The 22,610-nt window shown below is 46.3% G+C and overlaps 1 protein-coding gene across 3 annotated transcripts in view; it reads left to right on the forward strand.

Moving 5' to 3' along the window:
* fstl4 (follistatin-like 4) overlaps positions 1–22,610 on the forward strand; it is a 113,782-nt gene that overhangs the window by 39,699 nt on the left and 51,473 nt on the right. For all 3 annotated transcript variants that reach the window (XM_055514554.1, XM_029172794.3, XM_029172795.2), the window contains one exon: positions 8,927–9,169. In XM_055514554.1, coding sequence (XP_055370529.1) covers positions 8,927–9,169 — 243 coding nt within the window. The remainder of the gene's footprint in view (positions 1–8,926; positions 9,170–22,610) is intronic.

Below are 22,610 nucleotides of genomic sequence, written 5' to 3' on the forward strand. Positions count from 1 at the left end.
TTAAATTTAAAACGAAAAAATATATTTGCCTCGTTTCTTCATGATGCCTTTTAGAAACCTTGAGGCAAATCATCATTTAAACATTAGACCTGCCAGTTGTATAAGAGGGGGAAAAGTGTTAATGTTTTATTCAGTATTTCTAATTCTGGGCTCTTCCTTTTATAGCGCTGCCTTTACCTGTCTGCTTTGGCGTTGTCTTCATCCGTGCGGTTACTGCTTCACTCGGAGAGCATCAGGTGAAATTTGAATACCTGTTGTAGCAGCCGTTGAGCAGTCAAGCAGGTTTTGACTTGGAACCTCTGTTTGGAACCCTGACTGATTGTGAGAAGCATGTTATGAAAGATAAATGGTGGAGAAAGAGCGAGAGACCACAAATACTCACACTCATACATACAGTACCAGCATGCTGGGTTAGTGCTTTGTCAGTCTTTCATCTTTACGAAATGAACAGTGTTAAATGTGTTTAATGTTTAATACGGAGCAGTGAGGGACTCTTTGTCTTGTTTGTGTTTCTTTACTCACTTTTAATTCATCAAACCTTTGTCTTTAGATTTTCTCAGTAGCAGTAGTAAGTAGTACGGCCACACTGTAAATGTGTGGAGCCCTACAAGCTCTGGTCAAAACATTAATAACGTCCTGACATTCTCACTGTTTTGTAGATAATGAGCTAAGAAATGTGAATCTGACACGTCGCAGTAGGAAATCCATGGTTTAATATTACAATGAATGGTAATTCAAATAGCAATGCACCTGCTGGTTTGTTGCCACGCTGTCATCACTTGCTGGTGTGTTAGTCCTATTTCTTCTTGTCTGCAGGGAATCAGGCAGATTGTTTTTTAATAATTTTGCCTACTGTTTCTTATCGGACTCAGTTTTAGTTTGATAGAATGCTGGTCTCCAACAAACCACCATTCACCAGTCGCCTCTTCAGGTCCTCAGTGTGATGAGGTTTGAAGATGCCAGCTTTTCAAACTAAAAATCTCTTAAACAGATTATAGCCTGGTTCATACAGTAGCTTCAGCGCTTTGGGTCAGTGTTTTTACCTATTTGTGTGATGCACAAGTAGTAACTAATGTATAGAGGACTATGAAGCGCCCCAGGTCACCGGTTCCAGGCTGATTCTCCTCTTTTAGTCTCACTGAAGTAGTTTTGCTTGCATCATCTTCCACAGCATCATTACATCTTTTATTCCCTCTGTGCTTCTGCCTGGAAATAGTCTGTGCACAAGCTCCAGTGTCACCAGGATCACAAAAACACATCTCTGCAGCCTTTAATTATTTCTGTTTCGAGTCTCTCGCTGTTCAACTGAATTGATTAGAATTGTGCTGTTATATTTGATCTTTGTGCAAAGACAATGGGAAGCTTCTTGTTTCCATTAAAACGATTCTGTGTTGTCACTTTGGAACGTCCTCACCTCTGTTTTACGCAGTTAAATCCATCTGGGCTTAATTGGATCAGCCTATTCAGCCGTCTTTGTGGTATTGGCTCTGACTCATTGTTCACGCAGAGGACGGAGGTAACGATTTAAATGACTGGATCAACATCTTATGTGACCACATTTGCACCAACATAATCGAAGGTTACAACGCTGCTGATAGAGGTTTATACACACCCACTCCTGCAGCGTTAGACTTGGAGCTCCGTGCACACATTTGAATCCATACACTAGCAAGCCAAACGCTATCAAGCAGGTCCCACCGGTGTATTTGCTGTCAGGTATATTGTGACTGCAGTCCGATACTATTACCGTCAGAATAACGCTGCCTCAGTAATTGTGTATGAGCATCCGCCAGGTTTTTCAGCTGCTTGTTCCCTGTAGTTTTTAAGTTTATTGCTTCTCTTTAGCATCCAGACAAGGTGTTTGAGCCTGAGCACTACAGCTGCGTCTGCACATTGATGACAGCGCTGCTGAATGGAGAGGCCTCCACTTCATTACCAGTCTTGCTGTAGTCTGACTTCAACAGCCTCACAATCGCAGCAGACTTGATGACGAGGCCTAGTTGCTGAGAAATAAATATGCAAATTGGTTGGAACAAAACAGTTGTAAGATGCAGCTTTACGTGTACGGTATCATTCTGTACTTGTTCAAGCACAAAGACATAAAACACAGTCGATACTGGATGTGCTGCGTTGTCATATCTGCACATATCCTCCAGTCCAACTCTGTACAGTGATTGCAGAGCGTGAGAGGTAAAGTGGAAAACCCCCCTTCATCCAGCTTTAATACGACTTTGGGGACATCCGGTGATTTGTAATATTAGCACGGGTCATCTGGCATTTTAATCTTGTGTGACTCCTCCGCGTCTGCCGAGACAGAGGGTCTCTGGATAATACTAATCTTTCTCAAATACCGGCCTCAGCCGTCGTGTTCATCACCGTTCTCCTGGACTGGTCACCTGCAGATGTGAAATGAATTTTATTCCACTATATGTAGGCACAAGTACCACTTGGTTTCCCGCATGCACAGTGTCTGACGCCTCAGGCTCCTGTTATTAGGTTGTCATTGTTCAGCCCACATCATTGACAGACTTCAGGACGTAAACTCTACGAAGGCGCCTTCAGCAAACTACAGTACAGGACGGTCCTCACGCTGGACAGGATGGTTGCACTTATAACATTCAATGACTTGTGGGAGACAATTTCAACTCAATTCAGCTTTTTTTAACTAGCGCCAAATCCAGGTTTAAGACCTTACACAACTTTAAATTGACAGCAGCGTGCCACACATTTACACGTTCCTATCCACGTTATTACCACTGTTTTACAGTCAGCATAAAACAACTTTTGCACACTTCTTTAAAAAAAAAAATAGACTATTACATTAGGAATCCAGTTCTGACTATAAACTTCACGTCAGTGTGAAAGGCTGGATGCATGCATTTGGTTATTTCCATTAGACTTCAGCCATTTCCATTAAAATAAATGTGCTTTTAAAACGTATTTATAGCTGCTGCACAATTAGTGGATGTTGCTTTTCTGTTTAAAAGCCTGGATTAAATACAACAGTCACATTCATATTCTAACTGAAACCAGCACATTTGTACGTGGAACCCGGAGCAGCTTTGTTTGGGCTTCCATGCAGTCATTTCCTTCCCCCATCTGCTAAATTGTGTTGTGGTCAGTCATTTTGTGCCCCTCTAAATGGACACACAGGATTTATTTCACAACACTATCTTTATCTGTTGAGAGCAGTGAGCAAGCGAAGCCGCCCAGCAGCACAAGCTTTTACAAGCCTCTTGATCTTCTCTGTCCCACCTCTGTTCCTCACCTCTGCAGCCTCTCACCTTGCGGGGGCTATTATTCATCTCGACTGTGGGAGCGGGCCATCGGGGGCGCTTGGTCTCTTCTCCCAGAGCCCTGCAGGGAGGGAGGTGCAGATGAGGTGTCAGCACAAATGCAGTATAAATAGCAGGCAGATGTATAAATAGAGAGACGAATAAGATGGGGCTAAAGATGGATAGAAGGGATTAGGATGCTGCTGATGATAAACAGTGTAGAAACGTATCGGGGAGTTTTTATTGCTCTACTTTTTAATTGGTGGGGAACACGCATTTTTTCACAGACTGCATTCTTTACCTGCTGCATTTCTCACTCATACTTGTCTGTTTGTGGCCACAAACACAGAAATAAATTTGATTTAAGCCTTGAAGATATTGTGGCTCCAAATACCTGTGTGTATTTCATTTGTGCGCCGCAGACTCCTACGATGTGAGGCGACTCCTCTCACGGCTGACATAGTGTTTGCCCGCGCTCACTCAAACCCTCTTCAGAAAAACACATCTGAGGGTCTATTTCATCCTGGGCCATGCTGGCCTTAATGTGGAAATATGAGTGTGGCAGCGGAGCAGCACTGATGCTCAGGTCCGATGTTTCCAAGGCGGCTTCGGTGTTAAAATTGCACTTAATAATAAATAGACGACGTGCACCTACATTTGAGCTTTTCAGATCAATTACAGGTTTGTGGTCTTTTTAAAACAGGTGCCATTTTTCTACACACACACACACACACACACACACACACACACACACACACACACACACACACACACACACACACACACACACACACACACACACACACACACACACACACCATCTACCTGGACTGGAAATGCCTCAGAAGTTCCATCCCTCTGGAGCTGAGGCAGATGGCGTTCATCTCGCACCGGGTACAACTGCACATTATCTCCATAAACAAAGCAGACACTCGACTTTCAGACTGAAGCCATGGACCAGTCAGTGCGGACACAGGCACAGCTCAGCAGACTGCGACCTCGTCATGGAGGAAATGGCTTCTGTTTCAGCATCTTGTACATTGTTGTGGCTGTAGGTCAGTTTAGCTTCCTGTTGCCACCCTGATTAGACATAAAGATGAAGAGCCATCAGCTCAGCTGTCTGTTCACTGTTGTTGGGACCCAGACAAACCTGTGTCTGCTGGTGAAGCAGCAGCAGCCTCGCTGTGAAGGTGCACAGGGATCAGAAGATCAATACGGGCCGATCAGCTGAAGCAGCCTGATGAGCCCTGCGACGCGTGGATCCCGGCTGAGTCATCTGCTCCCTCTGTGCACCGTTGTTCTAGAGATGGGCTTCGTTTAGCGTTTAGTTTTATGCCTGTTTTCTGAAGGGCAGTGCAACGAAGCTCGTCAGCTCCTCGTTCTGCGTTTCACCAGGATCAGAGTGAGACGGTTCCAACCTGAGGTGCTGCTCACCTGCCGATAAGGAAGAGGTTGCTGAAGTACAGTAATAGGTCATTTGCAGCACTTAATGGAGGAAAATGGCTCCGATAGGAAGTTAATATTAAAAGTAATTATCTTCTCAAGTTACTTCATTTAGTGGTGGTTCTTTAGCCCCTAGTGTCCAGAGAGTGGGTTTCATCGTGTGATTAAACATTTATATTACATCCACTTCATGTAACTGGGTTTTAAATACCTTAATTGAGGTTCTGACCCGTTGTTGACAATAACTAGAACACTGGTTGGACAGATTATACACAGGCAGACGGCAGCCGGAGGATGCTGGATCCGTTTACACCACTGGTTGAGTCTTACTCACTGTGTTTAATGTTGGCCATGAATATTCCTGGTTTGTGTCGGCACCAAACTGGACCAGAGGAAGTTTAGCACTCCTAATTATGTGGGCGCAACATGTCCCTGGGACATCTGTCCCAGCTGAGCAGGTGTTTCCAGCAGCTGTTCTAACAATAGCTTTACAGAACCGCTCACTTGTTGTAGACAAGGTGCGTGTGACATAAAACCAGTGCAGGGAAATGAGTGTAATTACTGACGCCTGATAACTCACTCCTTTAAAATAGATAAATATAAAAAAGAGGATAAATGTGCCTTTTTATTCGGCTTGTTTTGAATGCGATTAGCGCGATTTGTCTTTAAATGACCAACTTTTTGTCGTGTTGTGTTAAAGCATAAAGCGTGTGCAGTGTCATCACACTGTTACTTTCCTGGTTTTGTACTAAGCAGTCGCTCAGATTCAGATGCAGTGCAGCATTTCCTGTGTAGCACAGCGTCTCCCACCGCAGACTCCCGTGGCCGTTGGTTTTCCAGCACGATGTGTGTGTCAGAAACGCTTTGTCCGAAGGTTTGACGAGGTTTGACGATGCGTCTCTGAATTTAATTATCTACAGCTGCTTCGGCGCAAATAGTGATCTGTAGCATCAGCAGATGTGACAAAGCTTTTTGGAGTAAGTACTTTAAACACACACACACACACACACACACACACACACACACACACACACACACACACACACACACACACACACACACACACACACACCATCTACCTGGACACGTGCTACACAGCTGTACATGGACGCTTGCTTAGCCACATTAAAACTGTCTTTGTCCTTAAATGTCACACTGATGGGTTTTTCCATGCTGTACAGTCTCGTCTCAGAGCAAATGCAAATGTTCTTGCTCTTCTACTCACAGTATTAAGAAGATCAGCAGTGTCTTTCTCAGAGATATCAAGTTTGACATTGATTCTAGATGTTGAACGGATAAAAAGAGCTTAAATCTGACCTCAGGTTGTGTGTGTGTGTGTGTGTGTGTGTGTGTGTGTGTGTGTGTGTGTGTGTGTGTGTGTATACACTGTACATTACTTTGGACGCCTTGCTCTGGATTCAAATTACCAGTGGTTTCATCACAATCATGCTGCAACGCAGCGTTGTAGCGTCTTCTGCCAATAAAACGGCAGTCAGTCAGTCAGGCAGACAGTTCTGCTATGCCTCCAGTTCTGCTCTCATCCACTTAGTCCTGCATAAAGGGAAATGAAATGGGAAATTTATCTTTGTCTGTCCAAAAATGTCAGGCCGATAAGGAAAACGGGCCTCGTGCTTTGTGCAGCTCCCTCGCGTTCCCGTGGCTTCGTCGGCACAGATCCTTGCGTCGCGTGTCCTGGAAATCTCTGATTACAGTGGACAATGCCCCGTCTCCATGTCCCTGAAGCCACGCACAACTCGCCACCAGACGGGCGGCGACAAAAAGACAGAGTGAGTTTACAGACGCTGAGCTCAGGACTGAGGGACGCGGCCGAGACGGGACGCGGACGCCCAGTCTGGACTCAGAGGAGCCGCTTCAGCGCAGAGCTCAGACTGGAGGATTATCAAGTCCCACTTTTAGCCTCTTAAACAAGCAACAATTGCAGCCAACATGGTCCAAGAGAGCATGAGACAAACGAGCTACAGCGGGATGAGTGTGAATGTAAGGACTGAGCTAAATGTCAGCCGGCTTCCGCGCTGTAAACGTCCCCGCTCCATTGTTTCTGCTGCTCCGGTCTTTGTGCTCTTTTCTGTGCAAGAAAGTGGGGGAGGGCGAGGGTGCGACGGCAGAGGAACAGCAGCCGCCGGTGGCCAACTGCCGCTGGACGCTTGTAGTTAAGCGTTTAATCTCCCACGCTCGGAGAATACAAACGATCTTGTAATCGTCCCCGACCTTGACACGAACAGCAAGGTCGCAGGGGAGCCGCGCTGCTTTGCATTTCCCACAGATGCTTTGCAGAGACATGCAGAACAATTAGTAAACTGGCTAAAACGGAACTGAGCCTGTCTTCTCCCCGTCACCCCCCCCCCTCCTCTTCCCTCTGGGTGTTTACCTGGCACACCTTGCAGTCCCAGAGCTTTGTTACACATGCCTGATACTAATTATGGTGAATACAGTGGTTCCACATCAGGTCAGACATGGAGGCTATTATTTTTATCGACTATAAAATGGTAAATGTAATTAAAAGTTCCTGGATGCCTAATTTATGTTAAAGTAAAAGTGATGATTGATTATTAGAACTTGTCATTTAATTAATAGCTTATCGTGTGTGTGTGTGTGTGTGTGTGTGTGTGTGTGTGTGTGTGTGTGTGTGTGTGTGTGTGTGTGTGTGTGTGTGTGTGTGTGTGTGTGTGTGTGTGTGTGTGTGTGTGTGTGTGTTGTGTTTTGATGCTGTTCTGTGCTCGTCTGCTGCCTTCTGACAAACGTGTGATTGTGTATTAGGCGGTTTTTGTGTACATGTGTGAGCTTTGTGTCAGTCCTGAAATCGCCTTTATGTAATTAAGGGACTTTTGTCCTCCGGCTGCAGCGCATTACCTCCATTATTGAATATGCTGAGAGTGGAGATATGATTATACTCCAGTCAAATTCAATTTCTGTTTTCAGCGGTTTGATTATAAAAGGCTGGCCTCGCTCTTTCAAGTTAAGCCACTATGGTTTTTAGCCTTAGTCCACGGAAGAATAATAGAGCCTGACCTGTTCCCAGCATCTTAAACCTCAAAACGCCATCAACACAATGTCTGCGCCGTCCTTTGGGGTCTGTGCTCATTTTCATTAACCCATGAACTGCCTTCGCATCGTCCCTCACCTCAAATGTTGTTTTTTAAGTTTCGTACTTTTACTTTTTTACGATCGCCTCATGTTTTTGTTGCTGTTCGTCTTCGACTCTACTTCAGGACACTGTAGGTTTGAATATTTTGGTGCAATTTATTTTCCACAGTTCTTCAGCCACGCATCCTTGTGTGCCGGCAGTTTCCATGGCAAATAATAAAGCTTGTTAAGATCAAAGGCAGAAATAAAAGTCAAAGTCATTCCTTACATTTAAAAAACAAGTGCTGCCAACTCAAACCTGTGGTTCAGTTGGAGACAACGCTTTACTCCCAACTCATTTTGTCTCATCTGTAATTGAGTCAGTTTGGGTTGGAACAACACATTCTTTAAAACATTGACTGGTCGAGCTGATGAAGCGATGGGAGTGGCTCAGAGGTGGAGTTTAGCGGGATCTGCAGCTCACACTCATTTTATGAACAAACGGATTAAATGAAGGCGTAGGAGCCAGATGTTGTAAGCAGCAGCCATGAATGTGCTGGAGTGTGTGTGGGGCAGGAGCTGCTCTGAAGCGTGTGTGTGGGAGCGACGTGTGAGCCCGACTGGCGTTTTGAGTGCACCTTCCTCGCAGGTATTTGTATCTTTGGGTGTTTGTATACGGATTTGCACATGTACGTGAGAGCGGCTGCTTAGAGGCGCTAATAAGGACACCTGGCTGTTATATTTGGGGCAAGTTAGGTTGTGTTTAAATTAAAAAGGAGGATTCTTGTTAGCACCCTCTCATAACTGTGATCAGGAGTGGAAGTGTTGTCTTGAGTTTACGCTTCTGCTATTTCTGGTGTGTGTAATTCATCACTGTCTGTGAGTTTGTTTTATATTATTGCTCATGGGCCTTGTCGCTCTCTCTCGCCCTCTCTCTCTCTCTCTCTCTCTCTCGCCCTCTCTCTCTCTCTCGCCCTCTCTCTCTCTATCGCCCTCTCTCTCGCCCTCTCTCTCTCTCTCTCTCTCGCCCTCTCTCTCACCCTCTCTCTCGCCCTCTCTCTCTCTCTCGCCCTCTCTCTCGCCCTCTCTCTCACTCTCTCTCTCGCCCTCTCTCTCTCCTCCAGCCCTCTCCGGCGCAGACGAGAGCCCGTGTCGGAGGACCTACTGCGGCCGCGGCCGGCAGTGTGTTCTGATGGCGGAGACGGGCCGGGCCGAGTGCGTGTGCCAGGAGAAGTGCCGCCCGTCCTTTGTGCCCGTGTGCGGCTCCGACGGCAGGTTCTACGAGAACCACTGCGAGGTGTACCGCACGGCCTGCCTGGAGAGGAGGCGGATCTACGTGGTGCACAGCAAAGACTGCTTCTTCAAAGGTTTGACCGTCACCCTCCACCTCACAAACTCCTCCAGTCGGGGGCACATTGAAGCATACGTGAGCTCCTTCATCCTGGATCTCTGCAGTGTTTTCCATCCACTCACCCGCCAACATATTTGACACTAATGTGCTGAAATGAAACGATGCCTGTTTCCGAGTTGTTACTCGGTTGTAGATGAGCCGTTGTCACGTAAACGTATTTAAGCTCGAGGTTTTGCTGCTACTGCGTGAACACAGTCCCGTCTGCCGCTGGTTCTGGTTCCGCCAGCGCCACCGAGCGTCTATAGGTTGGTACTTTGAAGCTTTGTGCGAGGGAGAATTGCCCCCAGATGACGATGTGATCCCCGCGGGGGAATTCGCAGGCTTTGACTCCAGTTTGATGTCGACTCCTTTAAACGGCGTTGTACAAACAAACCTGTCGAGCTCCAGTCACAAGCATCAATCACCGTGGAGCGTCGCGGCTTCTATCATCTTTTCATTAGGATGAAAACATGAAACTATTTGTAGTTTGGCACTGAAGCCTGTAGCTCAGGGTTGCGCTAGCGACGCACAGACACTGGAGCTCCCACAGTCAGCACTTTAATCGCATGCTAATTTATTTTCTGCTGGACTTTTTGTTGCTATAATCGGTTGTAGTTTGCAAACGTGCTGGGCAGTTTGTCCTAATCACCAGCAGCTTCCTGGCATCTAAATCACTTGTAGTGGCATCTTAAAATAGATTAACTGATCCGTCTGAAGCAGATTCCTAATGGTCAGTGCTTATTCAGAAGGCAAAGTGTGCTGCCTCCTCCAAATTCATTACTGTGGATCCTGAGCTAAAATGCCTGGCTTCATGTCACGCATATGGAAATGATAAACACGTCCTTACACACAAACATATAGCACTTTGAGCTCTATCGCATTAGAGCGGCATCCGTGGCAGGCGTCACCAACCGAGGCTAATCCACATTAGAGATGTTCAGTCAGCGCATTTGGCTTAACGTAGACGTCGAGCAGGAAGACGCTGGAAATCTGTCAGATGTCGGGGGAAGTGCGTGCGCGGTTTTGTAAGTGGGGAAGTAATTATTGCACCTGACATACAGACAGCATTCAATACCTCTGACAGCGCTGCCAGAGCCATTATTCACAATTATCGTTTCATAGTGAAAACAACGGAGCAGCGGCGCAGGACGTGTCGGCCCATTGTTACGGTTTGTATGAACACGTGTAGAAATGGAGCCTGTTCCTGAGCTAATTCAGATCAACAGGCCTGAATGTGTGTTGGTGTTTAAGCTGGTGTGGGCTCAAGGAAGGCAGCGTGCTACTACAGTATATGCAGCCGTGTTCTCCACATTAGAACACACTGACGTCACTCTTGGGGTGAAAACATCCCTCCGTCTGACACAGACAGGATGCTGCGGTTCCTGCAGCGATGCCGACCCACGTGGCTGCAAAGCTTTGGCCCGTTTTGCTGATTTCCCCTAGACTTGATAAAACCTGAGCTCCGCTGTGAAAGCCAGCCTCCTTCAGCTGAGGCCTGTGGCCAAAGTCACCGTGTGCAGTTTGGCAGGCACTCACGCCGGCTTTGGTCTCATCATGTCTGGATTATTGTGATTCCCGGTGCACAGTTAGTGCATACAGTCTGTTTCTACTGAACCGACCCACACACTGAGGTAATGAAAGGTTTATTCATAAGCTTTGGTTTGGCACACGCTCGCAGCGACCTCGTCACCAGGTCACTCAGGACATCGCACCAAAAGTTATTTTAAGCCCAAAACGACCGACCTTCTCTTTACTTTTTTGCATAGAAGCTGAAAAATTGCTTTGTCCTGTCTCATATTGTTCATCTGACATATTAGGTGCACACTATAGTGGTTGAGTTTCTAAATGTCAGTCTGTGTTATTTATACTTTAATGCTCTTCCTCTGCTGTTTCATATACATATTACATGACGCAACATTGCTTGTTTTTGGGAGCTTCACAGGAAAAGTTTGAAGGAGAGAGGGCAACCATCCTCTGGCTTTATGTTTTTAATGAATTTTTTTGTCCTTAAGGCAGTTCAGAGAAACGACAGAGAGAGAGTTTAATGCTGCAAACTAGTTTTCAGAGCTGTTCAAGGCAACGCAGTTGCGCAGGTGAATGAATCTGCTGCTTAGTTTGCTGGTGCCCACAGATTCTGTTTGAAGCAGCTCTAAGAGTAGCTGGCATCAACCTGAGAGCACTGAAGTCTAGCAGAGGTGACTGTATGAGGCTCTGGGTGTGGTTCTGTGCTGTCACCGGGCTCTTTGTGCCTTTTCTCAGTCAGATTAGCTTGTGTTTATATTCATACGCACCTACAGTAAATGCACCTTTTAGAATAATATTATAACAACAATGCGAGGCGATAAAACACCTATAAGATGGCACATTCACAACAATGGATGAATAACACAATAGTTTGAGTCGCAGCAGCGTTAGGAGCCAAAACAGGATTAAGATATTTTCACTACAAAAAGCCATAACCCATTATTTGCTTTGTCGCTGTATTTTTCCCCGCTCTGCTCGTCTGCTACAAAGGGGATGTCACCACGTCGTCTGAGCAACGGCAAATTAATAAACAGCTTCAAAGTTAAGTTGTTTGACCCCAAAAGGTGTGCAGGCAATAAAGAAGAGTGATAGGCCAGCAGCTCTCAAACCTAATAACCCATTTAGAATATAATTGCCTGAAGCCATAAAGTGGGTTTTCCTTGAGGATGTTGCCTTTTCCCACCATGTGACAGATGACATCCCCTCTCACCAAATAACCCATGCCATAAAAAGCGCCTTTTAATAGAGATGCGGTGTCGGCGCTGACAGATTTGTCTGACACTTCCGTGCATGATGATCTATGTCTCATTTTCTTTCCCTAATTTGTTTTATCCTGAAGAATTGAAACCTGGGATTTGTTAAAATTATATTTGTGTCTTTTTCACAGTGTGTGGCTTCTGTGACAACGCTGTAAAAAATGATGCTCAAAGGCTGGAAGTGGAGCGAAGGTGGTGGTTTTATCTCTGACTGCCCATTTGAGGTGGGATCATGGAAACCGCTGTTGAGTCTGTTGAATAATATCTGACAAGGTTGTTGGATTAGGATTTGATGTTGGATTTAAGAGTCTAATTTTGAGACAGACAGTGGGTTGCAGTGCGTCGTCGCTTTGAAGTGTTCCTGATTCTCTGGACACCTCTGTCCAGCTGTGCATCCCCGTCCCATGTTTTATGAATGCTGCCCATTTAACTAAAGCGTTGTTTAGGCCCGTTGTTGATGCGCTGCCGCTCAGCGCTGTTGATGAGCGCGAGCTCCTTCCTCGTTTCCAGATGTGGCTGATCTGCCACGCGTCTCCGGCCCCGGCCTCCCCTGGCAGCCCTTTATTTGTTACAGCGGGCTTATTAACGAGCCGACCAACCAGCCCCATCTTTCCTTGCATCTTTTCCTTCCCCACCACCTTTCTCCTCATTTTCTCTTCTCGGCGGTCACGTGGGTCTTACCTCATTATGTTGATTTCCTCCCCGCAGATTCATTACGGTAGAAGTATTTGCAGGATGAAATGGATGTTCTGTCCCAGATAGAGATGTCCCCTGGTCCGCATCCGGTCCCCTGCCTCATAAACATCAGTCTCTCCTATGAAAATAGAAAGCTCTCTTCGGCCGCGCGCGTCCCCTGCTGTGGTGGTAGTGGGACATTGTCAAGGATACTGCACCAAAAGCTCCGTGCTTCCTTGTCCTCCCTCAATGGAGCAAGAGCCAGCGCATCCGTGCACATGACACCTGCTTCACTGTTTAGACTTTTAAAATGTTTGTGTCTTTTTTGACGGTTTTGGTTTAAAAAAAATAAATAAAAAGGCAAAAGATAAAGGAGACACAACAATTTCACTTGTTGGCAACAGGATATTAACTGCAAGAGATCGAATCTGAGCCGAGTGTTTAATTCGCGATCGTTACAAATATGTTTATATTTTCTTTCTCACGTTATTTATTTTTAAAAAGGGGAAAGCGTGTATCCGTTAAGGCTAAAGCAGTCGAATTAACTAACAGAAATGAGATTTGAGAGCTGCTGAACGGTCCTGACAACCGGCTGCTCACATGACATTTGCATTAGTTATTGATTTTACATTACTGTTGGTGCCCCCTCGCGCTTTCCTTTTACTGCAGCTTCAACAAACAACACGTGGAATGTCCTTGGATTTTTAATTCCACAAAGACCTTTCCCCTGTTTGTTCCTGAGTTTGCTAATATGCAGCGACGGGTTCATCATGTTTTGCTCCCTGCACTCGCGTGAATGAAGACGCACCACTTCTGTCAGGACAAAAGCAACATAATCTCTCTTGAAAAGAGTGTTTATTGGTGCCTAAGAGATTCTGACACGCTTGTCACAACACTGCCGGCGCCTCTCACGTCGCCTTTCAGCGGTGAGCGGTGCTGAGGCCCCACAATGGCCGCCTCCGCGCGCCGTTGGCTCTGGACGCGTGCAGCGTTCCTGATAATTGAAATGTGAGATGGGAGCGAATGAATTGGAATTGCGCTGGGACTCGGCCTCTTTATTTCTCACTCACGCCGGCTGTATTGTTGCTGTAAATACCAGATCCCAGCGTTGACTTTGTGCAGCGGAAGCCATTTTGGCGTTGCTGAGTTAACAGGTGGTGCTGCATAATTCCTGGCGCTTCTCAGTCACATGTTCCTTTTTTTATTACCCTTCATCACGCCACGTTTTAAAAGCTCCTGGCAGCGGATTCTGAGCTGAGAAATTAGAAAGTGACAAATGAAATCATTTGGCCCATCCCCTTCATTTTACAATTTTTATTTCAGCAGTTTAATGGCTGCATAAAAGAAATGTACATATGGATGTCAGTGCTTCTGGACCCGACTTTGCAAACTTTGCTTATCGGATGTTTTTGTCAAAGCAGAGATCCAATTACCAACAGGTGACGATGGCTCAGTGTTTACTGTTTGCCTTTTCCGACGCGTGGCTCCCTCCCTCCCCCCTCATGCAGATCTATTTCTTTCCTCCCCCATTCCTCCGCACCTGATAGGCCACTTTTCGCTCCTATCTCTCACCCTCATTTCTCTCGCTATGCTCCCAATACGCTGCAGACGGGGATTTGAGTGACTCTGTCAAGCTTCTCTCTCCATTCCCCAGTCTGTGTTAAATTGGTTCAGAGCTTAAGTAGAGTGTGAGCCTGGAAAAATATATAAATAAAAATACAAGCGTCACCTCGAGGCAAAGTGACCCTGGGTGGAAAGAAAAGTGTGTCTCCAGCACACACACATGCAGAGGCCTGGCTCCGTATGCGTTTAGCCCATATTCAGTGGAGCACGGTTGCTCTTATATTTTCATTTCAACCGTGATTGAGACTGTGTTGTTTTGTGTATTCCTCCATATTTACACTACATGTCCACATGTAAGGTCCAGTAATGGTGAACGTGATGCTCACCAGCTGGAGTAGAAAAGATCACGTCGCCTTGTATGATCCCACTACACGTTGCCTTGTCATAGTTCTTTTTTGTTCGTTTGAAAATTTTTAATTATGTCTGTGCCAGAAACACGATGTTGAAGAAATTAACCTTCTCTCGAAATTTGGGAAATTTTCCAGAAATTGCTCAGCCGCCCTGTGAGAGAGACATTTTAAAAAGCCACTCTGAGCCAAGGGAGCCCAGAAAAGGCTATAATAATAAGGTTATAATAATAAAAGAATACCATATAATCAGTGCATTAATTTTATAATATCAGAGCCCTTCCCAGATAAGGTGTTAGCCAGCCTTGCAGCTTCTTGTGCACTGTGTAATTATTGGATAATTTAAATAGTGTTGAGCACCAGCCGAGGCTCCTGGTGCACAGCGTGTTTGTGCTCAGCTCATCACACGGGACGCGGGTCCACGTGAAACCGACCCAAGCTCAGCTCACCGCGTGCATCTTTCATGTTCCCTGCCTCGCTCAACAACCACGTCTCCAGGCTCGGCCTCGCTGTTTCCACCTGATCTTGCTGGGACTGGATGCCTGAACATCGTCACTGTCCTGCGTAATGTGAGCTGTCAGATTATACATTTCCACTCTGCCGGTTTGACAGTTTGACCAGAGGGCAGAGAGGGAGCCCACGCTGACAACCAGTGCAGCACTGTGGGCTGGAGCCGCTGATTCGCTCGTCTCTGTCTGACTGAGTGACGGCCCAGAGCCGCACGCAGGCCTTTGTGCGACCAGGGCCGCTGAAACATTAAACACCATCACACAAAGAGCATCTGTCCAGGCCCCAAAATAAACTTGTCTCTGTGTGACTTCTGAGAATGAGAAGCTGTTGTGGCTGAGTTTCCGCTCTGGGAGCTGGAATGCTCTCTTTCATTAGGCAAAGGTCAGTGTGACGTCTGTGGGTGATTTATGGTCACACCGTCGTGCACCGGCGTCAGAGGTCATCTGTAATGAGTGTCTTTATTGGGCTTTTACTGCAGCCAGTAAACAGCAGCTCTAAGTTGCTGACGCGTTCGTGTGCAGCGTATGAGAAATGTCGCACACATGTACGATAAGGCTGAAAACATACATAATGTATAGGAAAGCATATTGACATTCACTTTGAATTCTCGATTTTTCTGACTAAGCATTTTCCCCCCAATATTCCGCTTTCATCCAGCATGAACGACGACGCCACTGCAGCTCCAGTGCCTCGAATGACACCGCTCCCCCGGGGGGTCATTATTAGCGGGTGCAGCATCCCGCTAGCGCCGGCCCGTCTGCTTCATCCAGTCACTGTTCCTCCCTAGGCCGCTGACTATGTAGAGTGCTCTAATTCTGAAACCCAAAGGGAGGAACAACCCTGACTGCAGCCTTGGGAAAGTCATCAGTCCGTGTTATTGTTTTCCAGCTCATCCCACGTGATTTCCTCAGAGAGCAGCGGCCGCATGGATGGATGCTGCTGACCTTTTCGTTCCAGCGCCTTCGTTACAGGTGTCACGTTACCACAGCCTCCTCTGGAGGTGAGGCTCCATCTGCTGATGCCGGCTGGCCTGATTTGCGGTGGCGCTGCCAAACCTCACTCCTGTCCTGTAATCGTTAGAGTCGATTCCTTCGAATTTGGCTCCAAGTGATTTAAGGGTGAAATCTTTAGATTTTGGTGTCCAAAGGTCAAGGTCACTGAGGTGTCTCCTGGATCACATCTGGCACAAACACGCAAACATGGACAGATGTGCATGGTACAGTTCCGTGTGTGTGTGTGTGTGTGCGTGTGTGTGTGTGTGTGTGTGTGTGTGTGTGTGCGCATATAGTGGAGAAGCTTTCCTATTGTCCTGCTTCAGGTTTGACGTTGCTGCTGCAGAACTCGCCCAGCGTCGCGTCCTTTATGTAACACTCGAGATGAAGTTTGTGGAGGAGTGAAGTGTGATCCTTGGCCTTGGTCATTATCATGCAAAACAGTGAGCATTATTCAAGTTCACCGCGCAGCGATGTGAGATCTTTTCAGTGACGGGTACTGTTTCATATGAATTAGTCACTGGCTTGGAGTGAATTACTTACAACTGGCTGGAAAGCCAGGGCTGCTCATTACTCACGATGCTAATGCTATAATTTGTTTGCTTCCCTCCTCTCAGTGCTCACTCATCTGCAGTCATTCTCTACATTTTTAAGCATTTGTTTGAGAAAATGATTGGAGGCTTTTTGTCTCACTAAAAGGCCACTTCATCTAGTCGAGTGGTCAAACGCGTGACCTTACGCTGACAGATGCCTCTTTAATCACTGAAAGACTCTCCTGTTGCTCTCAGTTCAGTTCGCCAGCAAAGCCTGAGTTAACATTAACAACACTCTCATTCAAGTGTGATTAATTCAAGGTAAACTGCTGGTTGCGATAAATGTCTACAAAACAGTGATCGATACGTACAATAGTTTTATGTTTGTGTTTAACGTGGCCTCTTCGTTGCTCACCAGATTCCAGAGGACGTCAGCTCGCAGGCTCTGTTCTGCACTTACATGGTCGTTCAGCATTAGTGATTCAGTCATGTATTAATTAAAGAGATCTCCTGATCTGTGGTCGTATCCATTGTTTCCAGAGCTCAGGTCTCTTACCTTATCTGTGACAGACATGATGGTATTCTTCTCTGCGTTCTGCTTGTAAGCCCGCGTTCTTGAGCAGCAGAGAGGATGATAATTGAAATCCTGAGTGGCAGGTCACTTTCATAGTAAACAACGAGCGCATACTTTAGCTGCAGTAATTGCTTTTGAAGAGTGGTTGCATCACTTGCGCGGAACAACAGAAAACAGATTTGCAAAAATACACAGACATGAAAAATAAAACACTAACGCAGCACAGGGACATTTGTGGTTGGGGTTCGGTTGACAGCACACACACACACACACACACACACACACACAGCCCACTGTGCGACTTCCATCTCCTGCTTCTTTTTAGCACATATGGAGCAGCGCAGCTCCGTCCCTGCAGCTACACCTGCTTCTCTGCATCCCTGGAGCCTCAGCCCAGCTCTTCAAGCCGTCCACTCATTTCTCTCCTTCTCCTTTATCCTCCCCTCTTCTTCACTCCTCTCTCATTCTGTCCTCATCTAGTTATTCACTCATCCACTTCACTCCTCGTCCCTGAGGCCCCATCCTGTTCCCCGTGTTCTCCTCTTTTATCCTGCTCTCCACCCGTCCCAACCTCTCCTCCTCCTCTTTCATTTATACTGCAGACTTGTAACTTTGCTGGTCGCTCACTTTCTTAGATTATAAATTAACTAACTTAAATGGTGAAGTAGGAACATTGGTTTTATGCCAACAACTTGTTTCTGTATCGATTCTTGCTGAGTTACTTTAAGACCTAAACCACCTTCCAAAACTGTGTGTAACACGGAAACCTAAATCTGCCTCTAGGAACCCTTCGCCCGTGGTTTTTGTCTTCGCTCTCGTCTGGAGGTTCTTCTGCCCTTTCCTTTTTCTGGCTTTTGCTGTTTTGCAGCTGTGTAGCTTCGTGATTACACTCCCTTTGTCTTTACTTCCCTTTCCTAAGGTTATCCCACTTTTCTCTCCTCGTCCCTCTTCCTGCTCCCAACGCCCTGAAGGTGAGCTCACTGCAGTCGCTCCATGCACCGAGGGCGCTCTCCTTTTGTCTGTGTGTGTTCCTACTCCTCTCATCCGTTACATCTCAATCAGTCGCCCAATGAGCCTGCACAAGCCTGCAGTTATTTAACACAGAGACACTTTCTGCCTCCTGAGCTTTGTGACAGTGATTCAGGCCACTGCGTTGCTTCAACAAAGGCTCGCAGCTGCAGAGACCCCAGTTCTGCCTTAAAGCTCTGTCTCTGTTGTATTAAATTATTCTAATGAGTGTAACTGTACCTGTGATTCTGTAGAACCGGTCAAAGACATTAGAAAAGCCAAACTTTATATTTGGTGTGTGGGGCCATGACGCATGTCCTCCATGCAGCACATCCTTCTCTTGGGTGGACATGTAGCGTGTGGCCAGATGTGCCTCTGACTGCACACCGTGCTTAATCACTCAGGCAGGTGCTGCCACTGAGTCAGGATTGATGCTTCAAGAGCACTCAATTAATTGAAGCCCATTATCAATAACAGACTGTGAATCATCCCTTAGATGTTCTGATTTAATTTGGCAGCACACAAGGATCAACAGTGTTAATTAGAGATTTACAACAGGGAAGGTGCATCGTAAATACACGTGAGCATCTGGTTTAATTAATTTATCACGCACACGACGACGACTAGAAGCTTTTACCCACTCACTGGTCTGTGACCGAGGCTTAAATAAGCAATTCATATCACATTAGCATGTAATATATTTCATGGCTCTCGTGAGTTAATGCCCACATGATAGACATGACTGGAATTACTGGTGATGATGTAATTGTACCAATTACAGATATGCCCTGACCTTTGCTCCAGTATTTGGGTTAATAAGAAGCAGATGCTGAGCACAAACACATGTGAAGACGGCAGAAACAGCCTTAAATACACTGGCGCTGCAACGCCACTACCCTGCAGACCTTTTTAGGCAGCGTTAATGTTAAAAGTCCGACCAGTGCACGGTTCTGTATATGTGTTTAGTTCCAATAAAACCTGAGCTGTGGACAAACACGTTTTCTGAAGCAGCTACTATGGAAGGTGATAAAATTAGAAACAGCTTGAACTAAAATAAGAGTTTGAAGTGCAAATCTCCCAGGAAACGCAGCCACATGGAAACGTAGTAAACTGCTGTTGACCTGATACATCACTGATATAAAATCACCTTGATTCTACTGCGATTAGGACCTTGAAATCTCCCCCGAAAGGCGACGTGCTAACCCTCGCCTGCATCGGGCCTGCGGAGCCCCTTTAACTCGGGGCCTTTGATCAGCAAAGCCAAGAGCGTCCTGAAATCCTGCCTTTGACTGCCACTGGAACCGCTTCCAGAGCAGCCCGGCCTCATGGAGCGGCTCCCTGCTGGTGTGAATCGCCGATGTGCAGACTGGCAGATCCAGAGCCGCTTCACAGGATAACGCTGGATATTAATGCGCTCACCAGTCTTTGAAACTATATTACCTAATTCTGCCTGTTGTGAGTACGGAAGCAGGAGTCACACTGTTGGTGCCTGAATGTGCTGTGTTCACACTGCATTTGAATTATAGATGGAGTTTAGGTGAAAGGTTTGAGGCAGTTCACTGACCGTTCAGGGACAGATCCAGAGTCTGGGTGAGGAGCTCTGTGACCCAGGAGGAGTCGCTGCTCCTCCACATGGAGAGGAACCAGCTGAGGAGGCTCTGGCATCTGTTTCAGGTGGGGAGGTGTCCCACCCGGTGGGGGGCCTGAGGGAAGACCCAGGACATGCTGTCTCTCAGCTGGCCTGGGAACGCCCTGGGTTCCACTGGAGGAGCTGGAGGAAGTGTCTGAGGAGAGGGAAGTCGGCCCGGATTAGAAGATTTTATACTACTACAATTTCCCAAAGTAACTTCACCAACACCTAATTTTTGATTTAGGGGTGGTGTAATTGTACTCTTTATATTTACTGATCACTTAAGTCATCCCGTGGTAGTCAAAATATTTTAAAATGACTCCAAGCACACACTTTCCTTTACACGAGAGCTGCATTCAGGTTCCAAATATGAGACGCGTTTGCTAAACATCTGCGCCGTTCCATGACTCTCTCCAAAGCCTCAATTACTGCGAAAGGCCAAGCTTGTCATTATGTAAGAAATGTTAATTTTCCCCAAGAAATGGCAAATTACTGTATGAAACACTGCATTTAAAATGCAGATTTATCAAGACTACAAGACGGCGGGAGAGAAAAAAGCCAGAGTAATAGAGCTGGTGTGTAAACCGTGTAAGACAAGCCAGAGAAGTCTAACCCATTTACCAGAGAAGATCAAACAGATTGTATGTAAGCTCTGCAGTCTAAGTACTTTCTGGAGGCAGTCGGCTTAAAAATAGAGAAGAGAAAAATGCTAATGGTGATAGATCAAGAGTTTATCACATTAACTTTATGCTAACGCTAATTGGTCGTGTGTGGACCTTTCAGCCAACTTATGGGTCTAAAGTTGGACCATAACTCAGTGCTTAGTGATTAATGCTCCGGTGCCTGTGTGATGATATGGTCCACATACAGAACCGAATGCTCTCCTATAATGAAGAACATGTTTCATATCTGTACCTCTGGAAAAACAACTGAGGGTCACAGCAAAAAACACATTAATGGCAGAAAGATTTTCAGGGGAAAATGTTGAGGTCCCGGAGGTTCGGTTACTCTTCCTTCTAAAGAGAATAACCTCTGGCCATTGGCCACGCTGGGCTATTGTGTGTTTGTCTCCTGCGTGAGGGAGACTCAGGAGTCGCGCTGCAGAGTGGGCTGTGACCTACTCCACAAAAGCCCTCGGCGCCGCATGTGGAGCGCTGCTTGACACGAGAAACCTATGAGTGAATAGTGACCTCGGGTCTCGCAGCACGAAGGGACGCTCTTTGAAGACCAGTGTCCGGGCTGAATAATATAAAGTCTCCAGACGATTGTTATCATCTTTATGACTTTTTCGCCCGGTCCTCTCCTTATCGTACCTGTGGAGCTGCTTGGGCTCTTTTTCTCTTACCTCGGGTGCAATAACTCCTCTTTTCCATCCCGTACTTCCTTCTATAAAGCTGACCAAGGTTTTGATTGCCTTTGATCAGCCTCCCTCATTCTGCCCTTCTTCACGTTATTGTCTTTAAAATGATTAGTCGGCAAATTTGTGACTTTATTGGAAATTCAGCTGCCTTCAGCTGTCGGATGCAAATTGGCCTGAATGAGGCACACGTTTAGAACAGACCTAGGGCTGCGTCATTTTCTGCCCAAAGTCTGTACACAAAGCATATGAAGACTGGATTTTATATCTAAGTATCTGACTATTAGTCGTATTAGGAATGTAATATTTAAAGTGTTCATAAAGTGGAACTTGCTCGTCTAAACCTGAGAGGCCGCTTCTCCCATCAAAGTAAATCTCACGAAGAAACGAGGGAGCGTGAATGCAGAAATGGCAGCTGTGTGATGGTTGTTAGCCAAAACCCACGCTGCTCGTCCTCCGGTGGAAAACATTCCCCAGTCGCCCGCTGTGTGGAAAATGAATAGACTTGACTTGAACGCAGCCACTGAGGCTGTTGTGCGGCAGATCGCGCGTCTGTGCTGGTTGCTGTTTGTGCACATCCAGCCACACCTGTGTGTGTCGGCCCGGTCCACTGGTACCGTACGCAAAGCTCCTCACAGCGGCTGATGAATGGAGCTGGTGATGGTTTCCGCCTCCCAAAGACCAGGTGGGGCTCCAGGACGCAGCCCCTCAGGTAGCTGGTGAAGGCCTCCAACCAGGCACACACTCTCCATCATGATACGCCTGCTGGCCTGATGGGAGCCAGCGTTGTTCTAGGTCGGCTTTGTGTGAGTCTGCGCCATATAAACCACCTGTGCATCCGCTGACACTGTCACATTTTGTGGATCCATGTTGGATGTGGTGCCTGTATGTCCGTTTGACTGATACAAAAGCTTGTTCTGTGTGGAGTCATGCGTCTACATCTGAATAGCAGAAGATAAAAGCTGAAATGCTGAATATTCATCTCTGTTTATTTTATGTCCACACCAGATGTCTACAGCAAACAGAAATAATTACTCAGTCATACTTTCCCCATTGTTTTCGAGGGTGGTGTATAGGAAGCTGCTAATCTTTAAATGGATGCTGTTGGTTTGTTCTAATGAGTAAAGAAACTGTTACCAGGTTTTCTAAAGTAGGAGGTTAATCTGTGTTGTGTGCTTCATTGGCATCGTTAGACCTGGCTACTTGTTTCTGTTTTTATTTAATCAAGGCTTTTATAGTTATTTCTGTAAATAGCTGCAATTAAGAAGCAGTAGAATAAAATGATGGGTAAGAATTCACATATTACTGATAAACAACTACATAAAATCCACAGTTAGACACAAGCAGATTTGGAGACATTAATGGTGAGTGTTTATAGTTGTACCGTTA

This window comes from Betta splendens, chromosome 14, assembly GCF_900634795.4.
Source record: "Betta splendens chromosome 14, fBetSpl5.4, whole genome shotgun sequence".
NCBI classification, from domain to species: Eukaryota; Metazoa; Chordata; class Actinopteri; order Anabantiformes; family Osphronemidae; genus Betta; species Betta splendens.